Raw genomic sequence first — 25,796 nt, forward strand, 5'->3', positions numbered from 1 at the left:
GGAGCACCAAGTGATAAGTCACTTGTTTGGCAAAATGTTCTCGAACCAGCCCTGATTTCACAGTATTAATAATGGAGAGTAACTGCAAGTCAAAAGTAGTTCGATTTAAGGAAAAGTAATACATAAGGCATATTTCAACGTTACTGTGAATGCAAAGACATTTCTTTCTCCTTCCAGCTAATAGAATACTGATATGTTATTTAGTATAATTTGTGTCACTACTGTGACAAATTCACAGCATGCAAATAATGTGTTCATGTAATTAACTAAGATTTTCATATTTCAGACACAAACTGTGCTTGAAGAAAGCAAACTGAAAGAATCCACAGACATGACATGACTTCGAATCTAAGTAACGATGATATTTCCAGAATGAATTTTCCCTCTGCAGTAAAGTGTGTGATGATTTTAAACCTCCAACAGATTAAAACTATAAGTTTAAATGGGACTCGAACCTGGACCTTTCCCTTTGGAGGGCAAACCTTCTATTGACAGCTGTCCAAGCACTACTCACACTCACAGCTTCACTTCTGCCTGTATACCTCTCCTACTTCACAGAATCTCTCCTGCATATCTTGTAGGACTACTATGGAAGGTAGGAGAGATACTGGTGGAAGTAAAGCTGTGAGGGTGGGTCCTGAGTCGTGCTTGTATAACTCAGTCATTTTGCACACCAAATGCAAAGATTCCAGGTTTGAGTTGTGATGTTGCACACAGTTTTAATCTGTTGGGAAGTTGCAATGATCATATTCCTGCCTTTTGTGTAGATTTAGTTTTGCCTAGATGAGGACTTAAAAACAGTTTTCTGAAACACTTTTAGATTATCTCTCTAATACTAGTAGCTTAGCTCCTCAATGTCTTCACAGCAGTTATGATAAGAGAATCCAAAATTGTTGATGGAAATAATGCGATATTCCCCAGGTAGAGCTAAGTGCTTGAGAAAAAAGTAATTACCTTGCATTGCATATCTTATAATAGTTAATGAAATGTATGTAGAAATAATTTCAAAATGTCGGTATTCTAGTCCGCTGATCTTGTTTTTCTTTTTTTAAATTACAGTGCGTATTAATAAGCACAGAAGTACTAAGCAATGTAGGCTGCTAATCTAAAAAAGCAATGCTTCCTCCACTCCTTAAGCTTTAATTAAACAAGCAATGATGTTGAAAACTGTTACACTCTCATAGATTATTGTGCTGACAGTAATGTATTTAAAACTGCTAAAGTTATATTATTAACAGACTAATCAAGGGCTACACCTGTACCCTGCTTGTTATACACCCAACTGTTTCAGCTCTTGTATGGTAGTAATGAGAAATGTAGCTTTTTAGAACAATTCTTATGATGGCAATTTGTCTCTAGTAACATGCTTCAGCTTCTTCTTTAATTTTTCTGTTAACAGGATGTAATGAGCCAGATGTTGCCTAAGACCTTGCTCAGAGGGGAAGACTTGCCTAAGTCCAGTAAGAAGATCAGTCGACTACGTACTATCGGTCATCAGATTAGGTAAGGTACACCTATGGTTGTAACAGAAGAAATCCGTCTCTTGATTTTATCGTATCTCCAAGAGAAGATGACAGTGTCTCTCAAAATGGCATTGTTGCTAAGTGCAAGAATTATGTATGCCTGTGTTAAATAATATTTTATGTGGCTGTTTTGGAAAGTAAGGCAGGTCATTCAGAGCTCCAAGGGAAAGGGACGTACCTGTTGATAGGACATGAGTAATGCTCATCTTCTCTACTGGTAGGTCTCTTTCACCCTGAGATGTAAATGACCTTCCCCTCCTTTCTAACCTTCCCCAACCTATCCCTCCAACCTCCATGAGGAAGGAGATTTAGTACACTTTTAAATGTATCTGTAGACAGTAATGAAATGTTGACCCATAAAGATACGTACCTGCCAGCCATTCTGTTTCTTTGTAATTTTATAGTTTTGATACAATACGTAGCTGTTTTCCAATAATAAATAATCATTGACAGGTAGAATATGTGGGTTGGGCACCAGTCAGCCTATCATCTTCCTGGGGAAGCAACAGCTGTTGTTCAGTTTACTGATAACCTTCTGACTGTATTCAGTGGCATGCAGTTGGTTGCATATACCTGTGTGAATAATTTAATATTACAATGTCATTTGCGTGTGCTCATTTGTAACAGAATCCCAGAGTGAGATCCTCTTGGTTTTCAAACTACATAAAATAATACAGCATCCTCAGCATGAGCTGGTATGAACAAACTGCTTACGTTCTGAACATCCTAGAAGAGGCTAAAATTATGCATGGATCAAAACAAGAATCAGACAACCCACAGCAGACATGACACATCACAGTCTTGTGGTGGCATCATAGAGTGAGAATGGCTATAAACATTTCCCCCTTCCTTTAAGCTTCAAACTTCCGTCCCAAAAGACCAGTCTCAGCTGACACCTCTGTAGTACCATTTTTGTGAGCTATTTGATACCTTACACATCATTGCAAGATATCGTGAATGGGATCCCCGGTACATGAGATTGACCAAATGTAAAACCAAGGAGGAGTGTGAGGGAGGAGGTAGGGAAGGCGTATGGTCGTCATGTAGATAGGAGCTGCAAGCTGTAAGGAGTTTTTTAAGGAAAGACACTGCACTCAGAAGAAAATAACATAAACGCTGACTTTCTGAGCATATGCAGAAATGATTTAAAGAAACCAAATTCCATCATTTTCACACTTGCAGAGCTGAAGCCTAAATCCCGGATTGCAGTACTAAGTGTGGCATACAGATAATGGTGGTTGCACATTTTCATTTTAACTTTTATAAATTATGACGCTGACAATGTTGAGAGAAATTGTTGCTATTGCAGGGCTTAAATAAATTGCATGACACATGTACTTCTCAAATTTTCAGATGTATGCTTTCCAGATACCACATTTGTCTAAATTGCAGTTTTGTGGGAGTTATTTTAAAATGGTGTACTAAGCAACAATTTAAACACATTATTATTTTATCAAAACATTTCACTTGTGTTATTGCAACCAAATAATTTAGTACTATTATATTAAAACATCTACAAAAGATAAACACACACCATCGTACAGACAGGCAAGTATACCTCATGCACACATGACCACCAACTTAGCATGTCTTCTTTACGATAAGTATCAATCCACCTTTTCCTACATTGTCGATATTCCTATCTGGAGTTTCCATTGATTGGCATTGCTGAACAGATTTTCTTCCATCCTACAAACCTGTGATGTTTTTCTTTGTTACTCTTCTCTACAGCATTACTTTTCTCAGTGTACGTTCTTTGCCGGCCGAAGTGGCCGTGCGGTTAAAGGCGCCGCAATCTGGAACCGCAAGACCGCTACGGTCGCAGGTTCGAATCCTGCCTCGGGCATGGATGTTTGTGATGTCCTTAGGTTAGTTAGGTTTAACTAGTTCTAAGTTCTAGGGGACTAATGACCTCAGCAGTTGAGTCCCATAGTGCTCAGAGCCATTTGAACCATTGTACGTTCTTTCTCTACTTCCTGTGTTTAGTCACTACCTTTCAAACTGCATCTATTGCTGAGTCACACCGTATCAACAATCATCTTTTAACACTTTCGCTGCGGCATCGGTGCAGGCGCGCAACTCTCCAGTGCGGCCCGGCAACCTGCGAGTGCGGGCCGGTAACACTCCGAAAGTGCAGCTACCGCTCGTAACCGACGCTCCTAAGCACACCTGAGTTACAGGCTGACGTAAAGACCTTGTAAGATCTGTAGGGTCATGTTATACACCGACTTAATGATGACGCCTTAGATGCATTACTTCAAATAAGCTTCGACTGTATTGTGGTCTTGTTTTAAAGTCTGTTTGCTGTCTGACACCTATACGGGTCACACAGGCGTCATTCAAACGTTCATTAGCCGCCATTACGAACAATATACATTCGATAACTGATCACAGAAAACAAAAGTTTACACGCTATGATGCTAGCTTAGACACTGCAACTAGACTGAGTAATCCGATAGTGAGCGCGGACGCTTATAAGCGTCAGCTGCACTGGCTCATGGCTTGTTGCGACGCTTATAAGCGTCAGCCGCAGCGAAAGTGTTAAAGAAGGCATTCCAGTCCGTGATGCTGGAATTGGCGGCCATGTGTGCATGAGGTGTTCTTGCTTGTGTGTATAAATGATGCGTGTTTCTCTTTCACTAATTAAGGCTGTTGCCAAAGGTTCTATGTAAGTGTCTCTTAATTGTGCCTGTCTGCAACTAATGTACTTCTTTATGCTAAGTAGCAATCTGTCTTTTCCTACATTGTTGATATTTCTACCTGAAGTTTCCATTGTTTGATATTAAAGATGTTGTATTTTTTACTATTATTATTATTAAAATCATAGGTATCTGTGGTACATTAAAAGTTGGGATGGCAAGTTATACAGGGTGATTCAAGAATCCAACAACATAGGACAATTCCGTTATTTGTGCAGGTACCAGAAAAACAATAGAAGGCAAAATTGTTTGAAATACATTGTTTTAAATCACGAGCTTAATTGTTGTGATATAAGATTCACCATAGCCTGCTTGAAATAGCAAATTTAACAAAAACTTCAAAACTGCAAACTGAAACAAACGCAAACAAATCAGTGTCAAATCCATATATCATTAACGACTGAACAACAAAATTGACAATCACAGTAGCAAACTCAGGGAGTGGCAAATTGTAACAAATTAATTTTGAACTGCTATATCCTGCTACTGCATCACTTGGACACTACTTCAGGAATTGTTCAAACTGAATGCTGTCCTGCTGATAGCACATCTGTATACAGTTCATGAAACTCTTGCGCACAGTATGTGAGACCAAGAGTGTTATTGCTGTCTAGGCTCCTCTGATTTTTCCCATGGTGTTTCTGGCCTGTTTCTGTACACTACAGATCTGAGATGGTCCCAGAGGAAAAATTCAAGTGGTGTCAGATCTGGTGACCTAGGTGGTCATCCCACTAAACCCCTTTGACCTATCCAACACTCAGGTAAAACTTCGTTCAGCAATTTGTGAGTTGTTCATCCAAACTGCAGTGGCATTCCATCTTGCTGAAAGAAAAACCTGCATCATTTTGCTAGAGGTAGATTATTCAAATAGGGCAGAAGTGCCGGTGCCATATCAGTGTTGCCTCAGAAGCAGGAATGAAACTGGCACTAGGAGCACTGCATTCCTTCACAGTGGATACCAGCAGGTGATCCAAGGTCTGAGGCTATACAATGGGCAGTCGTCAGTCAGAACTCAGCTATATACCTGTCGCATTGACTTGCTTCAGTTTTACCAGGAATAACTGGACTTCATATGCCTGTCACCAGTGTGCATCATCCTACTTGGGCAGATCATAACACCTCAGGCATCTCTCTAAGTCTTCTGATGGCATTAGAGCGTAGCCATCTAAATCTCGGGATGTTCTCTGTACAGTTTAGCAATGAGCTTATTTTTAAGAAATATGGGACTGATGAGAACATCACTCCATATGCTACACCACAAATTTAACCTTGGATCAGTCTGATGATGAGCATCTACAGGAATGTATGGGTTCTCAGTTGCCCACTAAACAACTTTATAACTATTCACTGTTCTGTTCAGATGGAAACAGTACTCATCACTGAAAGAATATCAGCTTCTAGGTATGGCTGGTGCATTTGTATTTCTGTAAAACACACAACTGCACCCATCTATCCGTGTCATCTTCAGGAAGTTCCTGGAGAAAATGCATGTGATATGGATGGAAGTTATTTCTGGATAATATTGTGGACATGGATGCTTGACAGATGCCACATTCTTGAGTCACTTTTCTTGTTGACAATGGCAAACTGACTGCTAACTTAGCCAGTACACTAAATGTGGTGGCATTATTTGTTGCTGTACGTGACCGCCCAGACCGTCAATCATCATGGATACTGCCTGTTGTCTTGAATGCTCCAGTAAATGACCAATGGTTACATGATATGGGAGGTTGATCGGGATGCTGTCCATGATGTTCCTCCGCATCTTCCTGATGTCTTCACATTGGATAACAACTATTTCCATCTTTTACTGATTTGTGTACTGGGGACATTGTTATTGATTACTGATAAAATGAAAAAAAATACAAATTTAATATTGAGGTCATGATTTAAAACATATGTCCAACAATTTTTCCCTCTATCATTTTTCGGTATCTGCACAAATAACAGAGTTGTCCTCTCTTGTGACTTTTGAATCACTTGTACATATGGGGTGGGGATAGCATTTGGGGTGGAGAGAGACAATAGGAAATCCCTCCACCCAATGACTAAACACTGGATCTGCATCTTAAACTGAGTAACAAATAACTCTACTATTCCTTTCTGTAACAGGAGCAGTAAAATAAATTTAAAAATTAATGTGTCCTTTGTGTAGATTCCTGCGACGTCTAGAGCAGAGCTTGAAGCGGCGTGAGTGTCTGGTGAGCCCGTCGGACAGTCTGGATGAAGAGGAACCTCCACTGTTGCACAAAAGTAGCAGCTATGGACAGTTGCAGGCAAGCGGCCATGGGCACCACCGCAACCGCCGGCTGCGCCGCCAAGGTGGTTTGCTGGTGCCACAACTACGAGTCACCAGTGCCAGTGGTGGGCACAGCAACTGATGTGATGGGGCAGACTTAAAACTGCTTATGCACATCACCTAACAGCATATAAGTGATGTGGCAATATACGATTGCACAAATGGTGCCACTGATTGTGGACAGCAGCACCAACCATTTATAAAGCATCTGAAGCGACAGTGCAGAGGCAGGCATCTCGTGCTATGTTAGGGGTTTCCAGTGCCTCTGAAAGACATAGTAATGATACAGGATGTGTCTCCTGCATTTAACCAGAACATCTCCACCAGCACAAAGCATCACATTGGTGTAATGACACATGGATAGACAATGGCAGACCAGTTATAGAATAGTGGCATCAGTAATGGACAAAGCTGGAGGTACAGTGACAGGTTACCAGTTCCATAAACAGAGAACTTGTGTTCATGATGATGTGGTGACACAAAGCCTGACTGCTAGTGCCAAAGCTCTGTGTCATCAGCATCAGTGGCAGACTGTGTTGGACACAGCAACTGTGATGGACACAATTGTAATGGACACAGCAACTGATGTGACAACGTAGGGGAGAGGGTCACTGCACGTCAGCAACGCCGACTCTCGGTGCGGCAACCCCGTGGCCTACTGGCACACCAGCTACCAGTCATGTCTGCCAATCTCTATAGAGGAAGACCACCTCATCGACACAGTGCAGATGGTGCCTGAAGTGTTACAATTAGTCCATGGAACTCTTATCTATTAACAGGTTATGTGTGTGGCAAAATGGCATCACTGCTGCTACTATAAAACTAATCATCTGCATTATTTGCTCTTACTTTGTCAGGCAATGAACTGTGATGTCTTTGGTAAGATGGTCAAACCTTTTACATTTTTATGTAACTTACATCAACAATGCTACAGCTGCAAGCATTAATATGATACCATTTATTGTATCTGCACAAAAGCAATTGTCATTTAATCATTGAAAATTATGTTTCTACGTGAAAAAGAAGACAGTATTTTTTCTATTCCTTGCTGCATTTCTCTATTAACCTTCTCAGCTTGACAACACTCTATATCAAGACATGTAATCCAACAGGAACATTGCAAACTTCCTGAACCAACTATCAAAATACATCAGTGGATTGTGTGATTCAAGCTATCAGCATGGAAAAGAGTGAAAACAGCATAGCAAGAAAAATGTATAAAAACTTTTTCAGGCACTATGTGTCCTACAGTGGTGCTGCTCCTACCTTCATTATTTTCGTAACTCCATTCTGAAGCAATACTGTCGTCTGAGAGAAGTCACAGCATTATTTTTGAAGAAAAAATTATTTTGATATAATTTGCTTGCAACTGTTCTCTGGTACCACAGTTTATGAAGTGAACTCTAAGTTAAGCTAGTAGTGATTACAATCAACCTGTGCACTTCACTGACAATTATAGACTGAGTTTTCTATATCCTATTTCAAAGGAGTGCTGTGCTAAGGAGTTCTGGTCTCTCATGAATAAATACTGTGTTCCTGCACTAAAATACATGGTATGACATCCATCATACCAGTAACTATCCTCGTTAGAGATATTGCTCACTGGCAACACATTGTGGGTATTTGTGCCTCTCCGCAAAAATCGAAGTATGAGTAGTGCGGACCAGGAAAGAGAGTGGACCAAGCTTGATATGTCTTTCCTTTGTTATTAGTTATACCCAAGTTGTATTCATGGTAATAGTCAACTCTTTTTCCTTTTCATGTCTTCAGGTATATGCTTGAGTCACCGGTCAAGCTTAGTACTTTTGCTTGTGAACTTGTTTCTTTTAGAATTTCAGAGTCAGTGTACATCCACATAAACCATTTGCTAGCATTATCAATTCTAGTAGGTGGAACACAGGAACTCCTGAATTACTGAAAATCAGTTGTTTTTGTTCTAATTCTACTGTGATGAGCAATGATAAAAACTAACCTTTATTGTCATTCTCGTTCACTTCATTGGTAGAAACTGAAAACTTGCACTCTGTACTGTGATCTACATCAGCTTTCTTACACTTTTACCAAAATTCATAGTGATATATACACATTTTCAAACTGTGAGAAGATTATTTGTATAGTTCCATTTCGCCAGAGGCTAAGCAATCAATTGTGGAGTAAGAGAAAAAAAGATTTTTTGAAATATATATATTTAATTTTGTTACAAGATATTTATGCCTTGACAAAAAGTGAATTATTGTGGTATTAACTCTGCTATAATGATTGTGTTTAAAACTAATGGTCTTGCTTGTCCTGCAGCATATTTCTGCAGTGATAGTCCCTTTGCCAATATTGAGCTGCATCCAGAGAGCAACCTCATGTGTGTCTGAAACTAGATATTTTGTGAGTGCTATTGTCATTCTTTGATGTTTTGATCTCATTTTAAGTACTGGTGGCATTCAATATTGGGCACAGGGACTACTGCTCATTAGTGGAGAACACTAAAGCTGTGAATTATTTGAAGACTTGACACTGTTATTAATCAGGAACTTTGTCCAGTTAAAAATTTCATTTTTATCATGTATTGTTTCATATTTACTAATTATACTGAGTGTCAAATTCATTTACAACATATTTATATAATAATATCATGGATTCAGTATGAATTTCATGGAAATAATGTATAAGGAATACGATCACTATAATCCATTACATCATTGTGTTTTTTGTTCTGTTAATAAATTATGCTCTCAAGATATCAGTCCAGCTGAACTTCAGAAACTAGTCATTTGAGGTTAACAAATTTTTATAACAATAAAAATTGTTGTACAGATCTCATTCATTTCATATCAGTTAAAAAAAATTATGTGCTCCTTTGGTGCCATGCAGTCTAATGATTTCTTACATTTTTCTTGAATATTGTATTACTTAATGCCAGAAACTGCTATCTGTTTCTTTACAAAACTTATTTTTGTTATTTCTTGAACTGAGCAGTTCCAAAAAAGCAAGAGATTAATTTTTGAAATGTACTCTGGCAAGTTAACATGTGTTTGGTGAAGTCCTCTATTACATATATGAACGATATGCTAAAAGCAGATCATCTGAGCAAAGGTAATTTCTTTGAGATAAATAAATTCAAAAAATTAAACAAAAATTAAAAAGTGCATAAATATTCAATTTCCAAATAATTCTGGCCCTAAGAAAATCACATATAAATAATTAATAAAACTGAAAACATGGTAACTAATTAATTTTGTTTTTACAGATCAGGATGATTATTCATCATGTTTAAATTTTGCTAAAATACAAACCTTTAAAGATTGCCAGGAGAAAACTGTTGACTGTAGTGAAGTGCAATGAAATCTTGTTCTTAACTACGACTTGTATGTAAGCTACTACAAGTTCCATTTTGATAGAAAGTGCTATTGTATGCTGTGCTAAAGTACTTGTGATTTTCTGTAGATAAATATTCATAATTCATCACTTACCTAATAGACCACTGTACTTCCCTCTGCTCTCTCAATTCATTTTCCGGTCTCTACATCCCACTTCATGAAAACGTTTAGGTCATTGTATTCTTTTTCCAGAAGACATAGAATCTTACATTTTATTTCAGATTTAGACTTTTATCTCATTCATAAACTGACTAACATGTGCAGCCTTTAGATGGAAGGATTTCTGATATAAGAACCCAGCTGTCATACTCATGAGAGCAGTTGAGATAGATATTTCTTCAAATTGGCTCTAATTTTCTCTTATTATTATACAGTAGGCAGAAACTGATATGCTATTTTTATGAAAATTGTACAAAGTCACTTTAAAATAGCTATAAATCTTCTAGATAGGCTAATAGAAAGTTTTTGTCTTGCTCTAGTGCATTGTGAATTGTCAGGCACACAATTGTGAAAATATTCATCATTAATCTATCATCTACTAATTAATACGGGTAGCAACATTATCAGTAATAATGGTTACAATATAATACATAGTAATCAATTACACTTACGTAATTGAAGACTACGAAGAAAATTTCAAAAACAGGAGCAGAGAAAAGGTACCTTTGTTCTTCACTGTGACAGTCTGAACAATCATATAGCAGGTGCTGATTCAAAATGATCTGTGATAAAAAGCACAACATGAGTTCACACATTATTAACCTTGTTGCTAATAAGTTATAGGCAGAGTAAATATTAATCTGCCTTCATCCTTGTTATGGAATATGTTGATGAAATTCTACACTAATTTCAAACAAGAAAAATGTTCCACAAGTGCTAAGATTTCCCATAAATCCTAAATATCTGAAGAGAAATATGCACCGTGCCAGGCTGTGGAACAGTATACTTTGAAATCTCTATTGCAGCAATACTTCCGTGTGGACAGATTTTTAAGATTTTTGTAAATTCAGATATAAATATATTTATCTTATCAGTGAAAATAATGTTCAGCACATACTGCATTCATAAAAGTTTCATAAACTCATCCTCTTGTTATGCACATTATTCAAATGTAATGACATTTGTAAAAACGATAAAATTTCTTCAGTTTCTCGTTCTTGGTGTAACAATAATAAATTTGCAGCTGTAAATAATTGTTGTTAATAATATCTGTTTTATATCTATTCATTTGCTCTGAGAAAAATGTTCTGTATTTTACTCAGAAATAATTTTTGCTTATTTTATGAACAAAGACATAACAAACAATTTTTGATCATCATACTAAATCTTTCAATTTGTCCTGTTTTTATAATAAATAAATGCAAGAATTACATGTATTTCATGCTAAAATTGTGTAAAAGTCGTATGTTTTTCACCTCATTATCCAGTCACTCTGTTATTCGATTATTGATTATTTGAACTTTGTGTCATCATCATCATCATCATAAGCCAAGAACTATTTCTTACAATACACTGGTTGCTATACTGCTAGTAAAATTCCAAAACATTCAAAACAAAATAACGCTATGTTCCACCTAAGCTATTTTGCTATCACTGACAATTTTTTCATTACTTTGTCACTGCTACAGCTCAAAAATTACATAATCTCCAGGGCTGAATAGAAACAGAATAAAGTCACAAAGGATAAGGAATGGCTGAAAGTTCTCAAATGTGCTTTTTTATATAAAGACACCATGTTCTAAAAGAGTAGTTGTTTTCACAGAGAATTGCAATTCAAATTCTATCATATTTACTTTGTAAAATAGTAATTAATGGAAGAAGCTGAGGTGTAGAGCACTCGAAAACCCATAACCAAGATCAAAACTGTTGATGATCATTCAGACGGTATCATCTTTCAGAGCTAACAAACAAAACACGTACAGACATTGTGCAAGTTGACTACATTGTCCTGGTGCAGTAGCCACTCCTTATTCTATAATTTAGGTACCACCCAGGATTTTCTAGTATCATGTTAAAACTGCAATTACTGAAGGAAGTGACAAAGTAGTCAGGTACTGGACTAATATTTCAGAAGACAGCAGATCCCTCTCCAGTCAGCCTGAGGTGTTCTGTGATTTTTCGATGTCACTTTAGGTGAATGTCAGGATGGTGCCTTTCAAAGGCTGATTTCCATCCCCATCAGTGCTTGTACTCTGTCTTTAATGACGCTTGTCAACAGAATGTGTAATAACAATCTTACTTTCCTTTCTACAATAATTCCAGTTATTATTACGCTGATGCTATTAACATATTTATGAGTTGTAAATGTATTAAAATGAGTCCACTCTTACAGTGGCACATGAAAATTAGAATCAGGAGAATATACAGATCATTTCAAACCTTTAGGGTTAAAATTATGCAGATGGCAGACAATCTCAAACTGAGTTTTTTAAGATGATCAGAAATGAACAACTGAAGGGGAAAAGGTCCTGAATGAGTTACGTGTGTGAAATCTCTGGAAACTGGATATGTTTCAAGTTAATAATAAACAAGTACCTGTTGCATTGACACTGATGGCTTTAACTTGAAAAATAATATACAGTTGTCTCACATGGGGACTGTACAAACTTCCCATCACTGATTTGATTCATATTGACATGACTTGTAGGTAATGCTTAGGACTTCAACATATGTAAAGATGAAGACACAACTCTCAACTGTTTTTGAGGAAATCCAGTTTGACAATTTTAGGCATGCTTATGTACTTTGAAGGGTCACAAGTGTCCAAGGAGTCCATAACCTAGTAAGTAAGCATAGTCGCTGGATCGAATCTCAGTGCTGGTACCACATGCCTTTTTTTGTGAGCTATCTGCACCACTATTCCATGATACACTTAAATATGTGAGGTATGCCATGAAATTGTGTGATGACCAAGAACTGTTCATGAATGTAAACCAAGTTTGTTTTGCAACAAACGTATTGAAAAAATTCATCATGCGTTACGCATGCTATATACCACAACACAGGGTGAGTCACTAACTATTGTCTTCAAGAATAACTCTGAAAGTGTGATAGGAGCTGAAAAGTTTATGGAAGAAAAGTTACATGGGACAACAGAGGCCATAATATGACGTTGGTTTTTTGTTGCTAGGTGAGGTCGTGTCAGAGATATGAAGGTCAACTTTGTTTTTCTAAATGGGCAGCTATAGTTTGGTACTTATTCAATCAAGTGTAACAGTAAGGTCTTCAAAGGTCAAAAAGATGGCATGATTGTCCATTTACAGAAGCTGTTCGAAGTGATGACCATTGGTATCAATGCAGTGGTGGAATATTCTTATCATGGATTGAATGGTATTCCTTATTACATCAGCACTTAATGAAGCACATACTCTGACAATTGTCTCTTGCATATCTTCAGATGTAGTTGGAATGAAAAAATCCAGAGGCATCAAGTCTCGCGAACAAGCCGACCACAACACATCTCCTCCACATCCAATCCAACAATTTATTGTGGTGTACTTCCTACCATTAAGATTTCCTTCAATGAAATAGGGGCCTGTCCTGCAGAATCCCACAGCATACATTCTCTGACAATGGTTTTTGGTGTGCAACTTGCCGCAGCCAACATGGATTTTCTGTTGCCGAATAATGCATGTTATGCAAATTAACAATTCCATGGTTCATGAATGTAGCCTCCTCAGTAAGTAAAATCAAATTAATAAATGTGTCATCCCTCTAAATCTGAAGTTAAGCCCATTGGCAGAGTTCAGTGGGATGCATACAATCCATACCAATTAATTCTTGGTGGAGACTGATATGGTAAGGATGATATTTATGGCGACGCAGAACACGAACAACACTACTTTGGCTCATGCCACATTCCCTTGCGGTTTGACATGAACTAACACAAGGATATCGAACCACTGTGGCAAGAGTACAGTTTCCGTTGCCACATCAGTTACTTCCCTTTGCCAGATATGTTTCCAATCCGTTAAAGACCCAGTTGTTCTCAGTTTATCATACACATATTTAAATTTACGATGTGTAGTGTGAGTGTGTTGAGGATATCATTCAGTGTGTAAGTCTCAAGCTCTCGCTGAATTTCATTGGCTTTTCCATAAATGAGAAGCATATTGACTTGTTCTTCGAAGGAATACATAATTCACATTCACTTGATTTGACAATACTAGTCTTACTGTTCCTATTAGTGTTGTATTGTGACCCATCGAATGGTGTTTACATGTCAATGGCACGTTAGATGGATATGCAGCATTCAGCGAATATTTACTGTTTGCATTTTGCAGAGAAATGCAATATAGTACTACAATATGATTCTTTGGAATCATACCTCTCCATAAATGGTTGACAAGCAGAAGTGCATGATAGCAACAAATGCTACTGAAATACAATGCAAAATACTGGCTGCAACAATACTAAACTAAAAATCTAGTGATAATTTTCAACAGTGTCCTTATAAAACTCTTCTGCTCCTTCTGGTATGTTAAAATACCTGGAAAGTTTTAAGACATACATTTTTTCCCTTGCTGACAATATTATTCTTTTTCAAGGTAGCAGCTCTCATCACACCCTAGCTGCAGTTTCTGGATTTCTGTACTTCAGCCTCTATAGGGTTTCCATTATAAGTGTCTGATACTGATAAGAATACCTTCTTCTTAGCCTTTTTGTAAGCCATCACTTGCTGAGAACTTACTTTTGAAAGGCATCTTAGATCGTAGGGCTTTCAGTGTGCTGGACTTGAGATCCTCTGCAACCTAATCTTTATTTAGTATTTTGGTGATGCTATGTTGACCCAGCACATTACAGTATTTGGTCAGTGAAAGAATATCTTCCTTTTTATGGTAATCTTTATCCTCTGTATCAAACACTTTGCCAGGATTATGGTTGTCAACACGAATAGGGAAGTAATGCACAAGCTTATTAAATTTTCTGCTTGGTTTGAAGCCAAGTCTAAAAAGCAGTCCTTTCTCTTTTCTGTGATCTGGAATGAATCATAATGCACAAATTGTATAGCCAAACCTGGCTTGAGTAGAATACTTCACCGACAGAGAGCTCTGGCATCAACTGATTTTGTTTTATATCAAAACATACTCTAACCACATTTGGATTTTCCTCCTCCATTATTGAATAAAGCTTTTTTGTATGAAGTTTGTGCTATTCACTGGACAAGACCTCCCTCTCTAATCCAAGGTTGTGGTTATCTGTTGTTTAGGTGTAAACAGACATTAATGTCAAAGTAGAGGGGTGCACTGTCATATTGAAACACATATTCTTGTGGAATATGAGAGGTACAGTCACCAACACTTGAAGCAGGACATCTTGAATGAACACTAGGCAGCATGCGTGATTAAAATAGGGTGTTAGCAAACAAGGTTCTGTTGTTATTTGTATTTTTATGTTAGCAGTCACAATGCAAGAGGTAGCAGAAAAATACAAATAATTATTCCACACAGTCACAGTTCCTAGACTTAGCCAGCGTGGCCACAATAAATTAAGGTTATTTTGCGTCTACATGTGTGTGAAAAAACAGTCAAACCATCACTGACGGCAGAAAATACAGCTATACTAGCCAATAGTGGCTTGACAACAAACAGAGGAACTGAACCCATGAAGAGGGAACAAATATTGATGTATAATTCAATCTATGGGTGAGCAGAGAGTCCAAAAATCATGTAGAGACAAGCACGGAGTGAAACACAACATGACTGGTGCAAGCAAATGAATAAACTAAGAACATTGAAAACAGAGCACAGCATGAGATGGAGGCCAGGCCGATTTGCTGGTTGTCAGTGTAAAAACTGCCAGGCCAGATCTATTGCCACCACCTGGATCAATGGCCGTGTCCCAACAGTGAGAAAAAAGGTTCTGTTAGTTGATCTTGTACAATTCCATCACAGACAGTTGGAAACATCATCACAATTGAAACAGACCTAGCTGTGGAAAGAACAGCACTACAGTAGTTCTTGGACCCATTATCTGGACACTTTGTTTATTGTTTGGGTGTAGCTGATGCTCAACCAGTACCCACCATATTGCATTCATGAAGTGTACACTTCACAGGTGAGTTGATAGGTGCATATTGGTGAATTTTATCAGACATGTTTCAACACCATCTACTCCAGTTCTGCTGTACAAACAATTCTTTGTTAAGATTCTTGGCCAACTATCTGTGGCTTGAATGATATGGTTTCTGTCTGGCAGAATATATTTCTTAATCAGATTGATGATTGTTGCTAAACTTAATCTGGTACATTTGTCCAGCATTTATCCTGCACCCTCATAAATTAAATACATGTCTGGAAGGGTATGTAATGATTAATGTCTCATCCCTGACAACCAATCATGATGTGTAAACAAAGAGAAACTCCCCCATGGACCCATCTCACAGAGGGTTGGGTTAAGCAAAGTATATTCACAAAAGAGACCATATGAACTTCCCCTCATTGATTTGATTCATACTGAGAGGGTTTGCTGGGCATGACTAGAACTTCAACATATGTAAACCAATTTTGAGAATATAGAGTATGAAAATTTCAAGCATCCTTATATACTTTGTAGGGCCACTAGTATTCCAGGAATCTGCAGACGAATGAATAAGCAATTAGTTTAATAAGGGTGAAGTTTCTAGGTCAAATCTGGCCACTGGTACCTTTTTTTTATTCTCACGTAATTCTAATTTATTATGATTGTACAAATTATCAGTATTAAATGATTCAGTTATTATGTACCTGATATTTATGTTCATAAAATATACAAAAATTGTCTTAACAGTATTATAAATAAGACAATGATGCAGAAGAAATTTCAATCCAATCAGTACAGTCATTTTATTTATATTATACAGTGTGAGTCACTAACTATTGCTACCTAGAATAACTGTGAAAGTATGACAGCAGCTGAAAAGTTTGTGGGACAAATGTTGCATGGGATAACAGGGGCCATAATATGACATAGGTTTTTTGTTGCTACGTGGGGTCATGTCAGAGATATGATCAACTTTGTTTCTTTAAAGTGGATGCTATAGTTTCTTACTTATTTTCTGATAGCGGCTATCAAGATGAATCCAATGATGTGTAACAGTAAGGTCTTTGAAGGTCAAAAAGGTGGCATGAACATCCATTTACAGAAGGTGTTCGAAGTGATGACCATTGGTATCAGTCCAATGCTGCAATCTTCTTATCATGGATTGAGTGGTATTCCTTATCACTTCAGCACTTATCAAAGCACATGCTCTGACAATTCTCTCTTGTAGCTTTGCAACTAATGTAAAAGATAAAAAACAAATGAAAAAAATCAATTTGAATGTCTATACTAACAAAACATTTAACTTCCATCTTTGCTTGTTTATCAACTTTAGAAAAAAAACTTGGAAACTTTGTCCATCCATTCTGAAATAAACAATGAAAATTTTGGAAAATTCAAACTGTCAATTGCAATTGTACCTACAAAAGCTGTGTGTAAATGTTATGTTGTTTATGTAATTAGTATTTCAGTATGATATTTGAAAGACATGTTCCCAGAAAAATTTACTTTTTTCGTTTCTCGAGTTTTGAAAAAATACTCCCCAGTTCTGGATCTCACTCCTATAAATCACTACTATACAGCTGCATTAGCTCATTATTGTATGAAACCCCAGAAGAAACTGAAAAGGAACTGATTGGCAGGATCCTGTCTGCCTATGTTGTACAACAAACTACAGAGGTATTTGAGAAAGTGCTGAAACAATTTATGTGGCACTATTATATAGGCCCTGAGATTAGCAGTCATCACTTTGATCACTTGCTATGACCTTAGCTCTTGCAACCATTAATTTCTGTCTAAAAAAGCTAATGATTCATTTGAAACCGTTAGTTTCTTATTTCAAAGAATTCGTATTAGGATCCTCTCACATCTGTTTCATTTTGACCTTAAAGGCAAAACCTTACCAGTATTTCATTTTTCTGTGAGTTTTTACTTCACATAAGATCAAAACTACATGAATAAAATCAGTTTCTGCTATGTTTCATACCAAAAGTGGTCTCATATTTAACTTGTTATTAATGGCACATTAATTTTTTTCAAAAAAGAAAAAAAATGTTTTATCACATCTAAAAATTAAAAAGTGAGTTGTACATAACAAATAATATACTAATAAAAATAATCAATTGTTGAAAATATAATGTAATTGGATAGATAAAAAAATCTACTCTCCAAGCAGCAGCAGGAGAACACAAACATAAAAAAGAAAGGTATTAGTCAAACCAATTTTCAGAGCCAGTGGCTCCTTCTTCTGGTAGAAAGGTTGAAGGAGAAGAAAGAGAGACGACGGAAAAGGACTGGAGAGGTTTAGGAAAAGGGGTAGAGTTTAAAAAAGTCACCCATAATCCTAAGTCAGGGGAGAATTACCACATGGGATGAGATGGAAAGACTGAGTATTGGGGACTGCACTAGACAAGATTTGAAAACCCGAGAGCTTAAGTGCAGTTGGAATGCCCTATCCTGACAATGTTAAATTTAGTGACTTGGCTTCCCTGTATTTCAGGAACCACCGTAGCCACTGACATGAAACTTTTACAGGACATTAAACTGTATGTTCTCAGTCTACTGAAGTACAATAATTGCTTTTCAGCCACTGCTTTCGGAAATACAATATTTTAATTACACGGTTAAAATGTTGTGTACTTTTTTTGTATGTTATCCTAAATAATTTTAATTATGCCTAACATTATGTTCTTGTTTTAGTTCAGTAGACTCAGGATATGTATGTTATTACTCTATGAAAAACTCAAAGTGGTTTCTGAGATTTAGCAGAAAGTGCAACAGAAAATGTAAATTTTCAGGAATGGGTTCTAAAGTTTCAAAAGACTGTAATTCACTTAATATACGCTTAATTTTTTATTTTTAGTCACTTAGAAGCACCCTGCACCATACTGCATATCATCCTCTTGATATTTTGCCAAGTTTTTTTCTTTTCTTCTTTCTGGACTCCTTAGTGGCCAACTTTGCTGCGTGCCATTCTTTATAAATGCAAACTTTATCCATCAGATCAATTTCTCTGATGCAATTTGCTTCAGGATTAATTCCCATGTGCTGTAGCACTTTCACCCTGCCAATGTTGCCATCATTAAAAGCAATAACAGCATCACTGCCCCCCACTTTAGTAGCTTCATTCCAACAAAAACATTTTTTGATAAGCAAGTCCATATAAGATTACTGAATGACTCATTGAGATTTTGAGTTTGATCATGCAGATGCTTCTTCAGTAATTCAGGACTTGATAGGTCTCTGTAAATAGGTTCTATGATATCCATGACTGCTGCTGGGTTGGAATGTTTATGGCTGTATGAACTGTTTGAGTACTGGACATTGCAGCAATTGTGCCTTGAATCAGGTCCAGGAGGGCAAAGGTGGTTTACTGGTTTTTCATCAGTTGACAGTCTGTGGAAGAAGGTAGCCCATACTGCCTGCCTCATTTTCAACAAATCCTCAGTATTATTTCTAATGGCCATCCCATAATACTGCTGTAGTTTATGAATCATTTTGTCTGTCAGCCTGCCTCAGCCTATTTTACCATCATAAAGTTTCTTGTCTCTCAAACCTTGTTTCAACTTCCTCAACCTGCTGCCCATCCTCTTCTGAACATGACCAGTACAAACACGTATGGCAAGTTAACCTTTATAACACAACAATCCACAGCCTTCTACATAAAAAAATTACTGATTTTATTAGATCTTGAAGTAATGCAAGTAAAAATTTCAACATTTTCAACCGGCATAGATTACATTTAAAAAAATAAAATAAAATACTTCCCATGTGAGTTCATAAGTGATATACATATCATTTTATTCAGAAAATTGCAAATTTTATAATGAGATGAAAATCAGAAAATGTGAAAAAAAATCTGTTCTAATTCCCATTAAATGTGGAAGACAGGGTGATATGCAAGACAGATATCACTGCTCTTATTAACTTGCGCATGATGTTTCAGCAGTAATCTCTGTCTTGCAGATTACCTTATCTTCTACCTCTAAGCTCTCGGGTTTTTATATCCCATCCAGTGCAGTCCCTAACAATCAATCTTTGCTCCTCATCTCATCTCGTACGTCTCCCCTGACCCAGGGTTCTGCGTGACTTTTTCGAGCTCTACCCCTTTTCCTAAACCTCATCACAGTTCTTTTCCTTTAATCCTATTCCTTTCCCTTCAACCCTTCTGCCAGAAGAAGCACTCACTGGCTCCAAAAGCTTGCATGAGTAATACTTTTTTTATATGTATGTGTGTGTTCTTCTGCCACCACATGGCTAGTAGATTTTTTTATCTATCCAATTATACTAAATAAAATACTGAATTGCGAGCAGGTATTACCTCTCCATTTCCATTATTAATTCTTATTCTTTTTCCATTATTGTCTGTTTAATGCATCTTAGTGGTAATGTGGAAAATAGTAGCCACTCAGTTAAAAATGGCAGGGAGGAAGGTCAGAACTCAAAATCCTATGATCACCACAGATGTTTCAAACTACAGTAATATTCACCAAAGTGCATGGAAGCAACATGTATGCAATTCAGAAAGTAGACAACAATGATGCGCAGGTAACCCTTCCAGCTGTATAACTAAGGATTGAATAAATTATCAGGCTTGCAGCTAGAATTGTAAAAATAAGTTAAAGAACTCACGTGTAACTGGAATATTTAACTGGTGATGATGATGAGGTCCCATACTCCGTGGAGTGTAGGGGACGATGCAGGAGATCCACACCACTGACTGGTATTGGCATAACTGGTGTTGGCATAGTAATGTGGTTAGTAGGCCAGTCTGAAGCAGAAGAAGAACAAGAAAATACCCAAGTACAATGAAAATTGTCACTAGTTAAACAACATAATATCAAGAACTTATCTAGAGGCACTGAATAGAGATCAAATTGAGATCAGTTTCTCGCAGAATTAAAATTTTGAACACTTTGTATTGTGAATAACTGCATCAATTGTCGCTTTTCTGTGTCGAAAACCAAGTAATTTTGTGTGCATTTTTCACAATATTGGATCACCTTAGAATTGTTGCAAACAATTTAATTAGTAAAATGAAAATGAAACAAATCATTATAACAAATATCAGTCATAGGACAAAACTAGGGTGGCTGTGTCATTACTTAATCATTGCCACATCAATTCCATCAATACAAACATGAAGGTGAGCTCCAGAGATGTGGAAGACGCAAGTTGTGCATTTTCAGGCAGAAACATGCAGTGCTGGCTACATCTGTAAAGAATACTTATTATGAGTAGTGTTACACACTTATAATTATGAGTATTACTTCAAGTTCACTTTATATATGTCTATTAGGGAAAAATACAGCTATTTTGAAAATACAAACACTACTACTCCTCTGATATTACTCAGTTGCTGTTTTTATCTAGTATTTCAAACAATGCATTTCCTTTACACAGACCACAAGCAGCTGTTTTTATACTGACAAAGTTAACAGCTGTTTAATACAAACACTAGAGCTATATGAATTTACAAATTCCAAATAGAAGAAGTCTCTAATGAGATATTCTTACACTTTTTTAAATCTCTTTCTTTACTCTCTTAACGTCCTGTCTGATGTCTTCCGGCAAGTTAATATGTACTTTTGGAGCAAAGTATAAAACTCAGTTCTGAATCTGGAAGGCTATATTAGTGGTGATATCAGACTTTTTGCATATGATGCTGTTATCTATAATGAATCACTGTCTAAAAAAGAAGCTGGACAAATGTGATCATACTTCAAGGAGATTCAAAGACTGACAACTTGTTTTAAATATTTGGAAATGTAAAACTGTAAACTGAAAACTCAGAAAAGTTGTATCCTATGACTACAACATCAATCAGCTATAACTGGAATCAGTCAGCTCTACTAATACTAGGTGTAACAATTCATAGAAACAGGAAATGGAATGATCACGTAGGCTTGCTGACAGGTGAGGCATGTGGTATACTTTGGCTCATTGGCAAGATATTGGGAAAATGCAGTCAGTCTACAAAAGAGACTGCTTACAAGTTATATGTATCCTTTAAAAACAATTAATTAATTAATTTTAAAAATTTTCATTTCCATGTTTGGGATTTATAGGTGTGACTTCTAGCTGCTTGGTTCACTGAATGAGAAATTCTTCCTTTCTTCTACTGAGTTGTTTCCTCTCATAATCCACTTGTCCATCTACATTTGCTTTGTTCTAGGGAATGTTTGTTGTACGGCAAAAGGTGTCAGCACTGTATGTAGTAAAACATACCCTGTACACCTGCTTTAAATGAATGCGACCTAAACTGTAAGGTCTCGCAGCTGTTGCATGTCACAGGCTCCAAGTAAACAGTTGCACTGTATGGATTATGGATATGTAGGGGTGCTTGTTAGTGATTTGGTAAATCAAACTGTGTTTTTTTGGGCTTCATAGTAGCCTCTGGGACTTGTGCTATCTTTAGTGGTTGAGTGTTAATATTTAGCATGATGAAGTAGTGCTACGTTCCTGGTGCAACCTTCTGCTGGTTCTCTACTGTGATATTGTAAGCTGAAGTAGAGTCAGATCAGGGGCTAAGACTTCCTATTATTCAATCTTGCTCATTTACTATTTCAGCACACTCGCCAACCTCTTCCAATTAAACTTCATTTCTCAAAGTTCTGCTTTCACTGCTGGAAGTTAAGAGTAAAAATCCTAATCCAAATGCCAAAAGAAATATAATCCTTCTGATAATCAACACGTTGTATATTGTACTCTTGTATACAGCAATCATTAATTATATAGTTATTTCAACATTCAAAACACCACAATTGCATTTATAAGGACTAAGTCCACAAACGGACTGTCTTATTTAACAGATACCAATTGAATGAGTATATAACAAATTTTCTGTTGTCCCCATGACGTCATAAGCATTGTCATGGCTGATCTTCCTCCAAGGCTCATGCAATATCTCCATGATAGGACTCAACAACATAGAATAAACTACCCAACGAGCAGATAGCACAGAGGTGGTATGATGTTTATTGTCATCCTCGCTTGAAAATATGCTGTGTCCATCCATTCATGTCACATGTGCATAAACAAAATGTACATCCAAACAGTACATTGTTTGATTCATTATGAAAATAAACTTTTTATGATTTGTTGGTTCGAAAAATGCTTGTGCAACCCATCACTTCACCAAAGTAATATGTTACACTGTAGACTCCTCGCCCTAGGTGAATGGTGTCATCATCATTGTGAAATGCTAACCAAACAATAAATATTTGAAGTTCAAAACTAGCTTTAACCTTCACCCTACAAACATCAATGTCAAGTGCATCTTTGATGTACAATCATAGCTGACATTACATTGTGTCTCATTTGCAATAAATATACTTATTCATTATAATGAAATGAATAGCCCTAGCTGCATACAGGCATTGATATAAGTCAACGGGACAGTCAAAAATGTGTGGCCTGACCGGGATTTGAACCTGGGATCTTATGTTTACATGGCAGACGCTCTATCCATCCGAGCCACCAAGGACACAGAGGATAGTGCGACTGCAGGAACTTATCTCTGGCATGCCTCCTGTGAGACCCACATTCGCAACTTATTGTCCCACACTACATTCATAGTGCCCCTGCCCATTATACTCATTACTTGCGGCTTTAATGCCGATTCCCATACGATCTCAGGCACTGTTTGTGCATCTGCACAGAAGAAGATGGTCAAATGGCCAGTGAGCCTTAACTATATATGTCCAAAAGAACAGATACTATCTTCATATACATATAGTTAAGGCTCACCCTGCAGTGCACACTATCCTCTGTGTCCTCAGTGGCTAAGATGGATAGAGCGTCTGGTATGTAAGCAAGAGATCCTGTGTTTGGGTCCCGGTCGGGGCACACATTTTCAACTGTCCCCATTGACTTATATCAATGCCTGTATGCAGCTAGGGGTATACATTTCACTGTAATTTCATTTAACGAGCTGCATGGCCAACGATGGTATCTGTTCTTTTGTACATGTCTGAAAGGATAGATACTGTCTGAAAGAACAGATACCATCTTCATATATATACTTATTCATGTTTATTAACTGTGGAATGCTTCATAATACTTTGTGAACTATTGATCATAGGTATGTATTTTCCTTAATTGCACTTTGGTTAAGTTTCTTAACATTTCTACCAGGTAATCATTCATTTACTATGGATAAAGGTGCTCAGATAATGAATCCATATGGATCATTACCCAGTCTTACAATATTTTCATGTTTTCTCTTGTGAACTACTTATTACCAGGGCTTATGGTCCAAGTAGCTGTTTAGTCTAAGTGTCTATTTCATCTAATCAAATATGTTGCTTCAAGAACTCTGGCTTTTCTAGCCCTGTTTGTAATACTTTTGGAAATCACTGTATGTGTGCTATACTGTATTGCTTATCATCTTCAATAAAAATAAAAAAAAGAGATTTGTCTAGGAGGAGTATATGAGACACTAAAAAACTCACAGAGCTGTACTGGGATTTTATCCTGCGTAGATGTTACAGGGAACGTCACATTCATTGTCAGAGGCCAATTTCCTCATCAAATAGCTTCAGGATTCATAAATTGCCACCAGACCAGAGGAGTTACATATTTTAAACAATTAACAAGCATCTGTTAATGGGCATTCTGTGATCAGTCACCCTACCTTCCCAGTCCTGAAGGGTAGCATACAAAACTCAGAGACTTGCCTTTTTATTATGTCATTTTTAAATTAACATATGGAACAGATAACGATTTCAGGTAAATTCATCTACTTTTCAGGAACGTTGAAACTAATGTTACCAACTTATGTAGTAACTGTCAATATATGCCTGTTTCCACAAAAATATTATCTCTACACAGTCATGTAATTATCCACGGTAATAGTGCCCCTATTTAGATGTGGTCCTTTTTCTCTTACGTATTGATCAACCGTCTGCCCTAGGTCCACCTATACTTTTGATCACATCATAGATACATACAGGTTATGGTACAATATCCTGTTGACAGCCTTTACACCACTATCTTCTCCTTTTATACATCTATATCAAGGTAACCTATTCCTAACATAGTCTGTATGCATACCCAGCTTTTAATCTGTCTTCTGTGCTATATTTATCATTTTTCCCTGCACATATTCGTTCACTACTGTAACTCTCAATGTCCTTCTTTTGTGTATTTCAACAAATGTCCTCCTATTATATGCTGCAACAATCATACTTGGATGTCATCCCATGATGCTTGCACTTCATAGCTGAAAGTGTATTCTCCTTGATCCCTCCATCAAAAGTAATGGACCTAACATCCATCTCCATTAGGAAAAGGAAATAACTCATCTAGGTTCTGCAGTTTATTTGCTGACTAAAGTTTGTTAAGTTCTGTTTTGCCACATACTAATGTAAAACTATGTTAGCTGTGAAGGGATGTTTCTTATGATACACATCTTTTGACCACATATTATAGAGACCTTTTTCTTTCTCACCCAAAGGATTTACTAAGAAAATAGGCTTTGAATGTGGAATCAATATAATTTTGTAAGGACCTTCATAATGATGGAAAAACTCGCTCATTTCTTTCTTTAATTGTGAACTGTGATGAAAGACTTTCAGTAGCAACATATCATTGAGTTTAAAATTAGGGATGCTTGCTTTTAAATTACGTTCTTGCACTTGACATACTGTGTTTTTATTTAAATTCATTTCTACTTTTTCTTATAATTCACTAGTTGCTATCATTTTTATTTCAGGCCAAGAAAAATATCTTAACGATGATTCTCCTACAAAATTTTTATTCAACACTTCTACTGGGGAAAATACACCTGAAAAGTGAGATAATTCATTAAGAATAACCTGAAACTCCAGGATCATCTGTACCCAGGTCATGTGTTTGATAAAACAAAACAGTCGAACCCCTCTCG

At 36.9% G+C, this 25,796-nt stretch overlaps 1 protein-coding gene across 1 annotated transcript in view; it reads left to right on the plus strand.

Moving 5' to 3' along the window:
* The window catches only part of LOC126474735 (uncharacterized), a 575,439-nt gene extending 564,370 nt beyond the window's left edge, over positions 1-11,069 (plus strand). Inside the window, exons 31-32 of the mRNA XM_050102214.1 lie at positions 1,400-1,503; positions 6,378-11,069. Coding sequence (XP_049958171.1) covers positions 1,400-1,503; positions 6,378-6,603 — 330 coding nt within the window. The 3' untranslated portion in view covers positions 6,604-11,069. The remainder of the gene's footprint in view (positions 1-1,399; positions 1,504-6,377) is intronic.
* Positions 11,070-25,796: the final 14,727 nt, after the last annotated feature.

This window comes from Schistocerca serialis, chromosome 4 (genome assembly GCF_023864345.2).
Source record: "Schistocerca serialis cubense isolate TAMUIC-IGC-003099 chromosome 4, iqSchSeri2.2, whole genome shotgun sequence".
Classification (NCBI taxonomy): domain Eukaryota; kingdom Metazoa; phylum Arthropoda; class Insecta; order Orthoptera; family Acrididae; genus Schistocerca; species Schistocerca serialis.